The sequence below is a fragment of the Cebus imitator genome, unplaced genomic scaffold (assembly GCF_001604975.1).
Source record: "Cebus imitator isolate Cc_AM_T3 unplaced genomic scaffold, Cebus_imitator-1.0 Scaffold494, whole genome shotgun sequence".
NCBI classification, from domain to species: Eukaryota; Metazoa; Chordata; class Mammalia; order Primates; family Cebidae; genus Cebus; species Cebus imitator.
This window is the reverse complement of record NW_016107809.1, coordinates 707468-710113: the sequence shown is the minus strand read 5'-3', so window position 1 is coordinate 710113 and position 2646 is coordinate 707468. Positions and strand designations below refer to the sequence as shown.

The following is a 2646-nucleotide window of genomic DNA, read 5'->3' as shown; positions in this document are numbered from 1 at the left end:
AAGTATTTGGGACTTGGTTATACTTCACATGTAAGCCAGAAGGGCAGGCGTGTATCGTGTCCAGTGTTTGATTTTGTAAGGGTTGTCACTGCCACATCTCTCTATTCTGTCCTTGGTTTGCATTCTCAGTACTCTCACAGGACAGACTATGAGTAGCTTTAAAGGTTCTTTTGTTGTTAATGATTTCGTTTTTAAGTAGGTCTCACGGTATGCAGCACAATGTCTAATTATATATGCTGGATGGATGGATGGGCAGATGGGTGAAGTGGGAAAAGGATAGTTGAATGAAAGAGTGAGTAGATGTGTGGTTGGAGATGAAAAGGCACTTATATTTGCTCAGGTGTTATATTTCTTTAATTCCTGCTCTATTGTATTGCTACTCTAATAAAGAGCTTTATTTCAATAGAAGCATAAGAGTGGAAGAGTAGAAGCATGGTGATTTTAGTCAAATTCTGTGTGACTCTAGAAAGCACAACTAGGACCAATAAATTTAACTTATATAAAAGCAAATTGCCATTTAATATAAGAACTTTATAACACTCAGAGCTCTTCAATAATATGATACGCTTTGTAGAGTAGACAGCTTCCATTCACATCCAGGCAGAGCCCAGGAGGTAATCAGTTAGGAAAGATAAAGAAATTTCTTCTACATTGAGTAGAAGTAAGGATCCCTTCCAATTTTAAGGTTTAGGACTCTATGAATAGGGTATCAATGGAAATAGAAAAAATAAAAACAAATCCAAAAGACATTTTGAAGAACAGAAAGACAAGAGGATATCAGATTTAGCTATAGAAGGTAATATTTGTTATAATAAATAGCATTGACTGTCTGTTTTATACACATACCAAGATTCTTTCACACAGATTATCATTTGATAATGGACTTTTAAGTCTGGGGTTCTTTTCATTATATCACCATCCATCAACACACACACACCCCCCACTTAAGCTTTCTAGATTGGAAACTAGAAATGTGGTGTTGCCATGTCCTACAGTGGAGCTATTTGGGAAAGGGTTCTGATCTCGGAGATAAGATAACTTTGACACAGGGCTTGCAAGCTAGATGATAGAGTACATTCACTCTCTATTATGACTGGCATTTTAATTATTATTATATCCTCTGGGCCCTGATATTCTTTAGATCTAGCCTGATTCCTGTCAGACAGTGGAACTCAAGACCTCTCATAATCCACATGCCCATGAAGTAGAGCTGTGCCTGCCAAGAATGCCAGTTATGAATGTTTTGTGATTGTTCATCTGTCAATCTATATTCTTTATAGATCCTATAAAATTTATTAGTTTCTCCTATGTTCTTGGAATTCTGCAGAAATAATGTGTAAGGGGTCTTGGTGTTTTACTGGTCTTGCCTTGGATAATAAAAATAATACTGCTTCAACCTTCCCAGGGAACTGCATGAGTGAGTTCATGGGACTCATTCAAGGTCACTATGAGGCAAAGCAAGGTGGGTTCCTGCCAGGGGGAGGCAGTCTGCACAGCACAATGACCCCGCATGGACCTGATGCTGACTGCTTTGAGAAGGCCAGCAAGGCTAAGCTGGCACCTGAGAGGATTGCCGATGGCACCATGGTAAGTATGTTAACTGCCAGATTCCAGCAGCCTCTGAACTCCCCACCCTTGCTGAAAGGGGTGGCCATTTTTATTTATCCAAAGTCACAGAGGAAGAGTCAAAAGGGGGAGAGTTACATGACTGCATAAGTATGTTTACATGTGTATATACACACATCCTTGTGTATATACTAGACTTCTGGTGTGGTGGTGTAGAAAGGTCTTTGGATTTGAATCAGACCTGGGTTCTGGGTTTAAGTCCCATCTCTTAGTTCCTGTGTGATCTTGAACAAGTCACTTACCTTCTCTGTGCCTCATTTTCCCTATCTGTAAAATGGTTATAGTGTCGAACCCAACAGATGGCTATGAGTTAACCTAACAGACTGTCCAACATGATTCAAATATAAGGGAATATTATTAATACTATGTGAACCCTCTTCCTGTATCCATATGCAGCCCTGAGCATATGCTATGTCTCAGTGTCTTCTGCTTTTTGAAGTAATCCTCCAGGGCCACAATAGTAGCAGAGGCATGATATCACCTTCAGCACATGTTTCAAGCCAAAGAGGGTCAAAAGCCCTTGCTTCACTGTAGTCAGGGCTTGTGAGAAGGAATTCTCAGCTGTTTTTTTTCATTTTCCTTGGCTCTGTTTTGGCATGGATACAACTGACGGGATTTAAAACCTGTTTTGTATTCCTCCTGTGTCAGGCTGTAAACATTGATGCTGAACACAATTGCAGTTGGCCGCAGTGCTTGATTTTATTTTATTTTTGCATTCTTTGAGGTAGTGTTTATGGAGCGCAGGGAGTAACTTTATGCTAAATCACATGCAAATTTGCTTTACTTTTTAAAATAAATGCCTTCAGGCCGGGCGCGGTGGCTCACGCCTGTAATCCCAGCACTTTGGGAGGCCGAGGCGGGTGGATCACGAGGTCAAGAGATAGAGACCATCCTGGTCAACGCGGTGAAACCCCGTCTCTACTAAAACTACAAAAAATTAGCTGGGCATGGTGGCGCGTGCCTGTAATCCCAGCTACTCAGGAGGCTGAGGCAGGAGAATTGCCTGAACCCAGGAGGCGG

The 2646-nt window shown here is 41.1% G+C and overlaps 1 protein-coding gene across 2 annotated transcripts in view; it reads left to right on the top strand.

The window, feature by feature from the left end:
* HGD (homogentisate 1,2-dioxygenase) overlaps positions 1 to 2646 on the top strand; it is a 56726-nt gene that overhangs the window by 48964 nt on the left and 5116 nt on the right. For both annotated transcript variants that reach the window (XM_017513531.2, XM_017513529.2), the window contains one exon: positions 1406 to 1587. In XM_017513531.2, coding sequence (XP_017369020.1) covers positions 1406 to 1587 — 182 coding nt within the window. The remainder of the gene's footprint in view (positions 1 to 1405; positions 1588 to 2646) is intronic.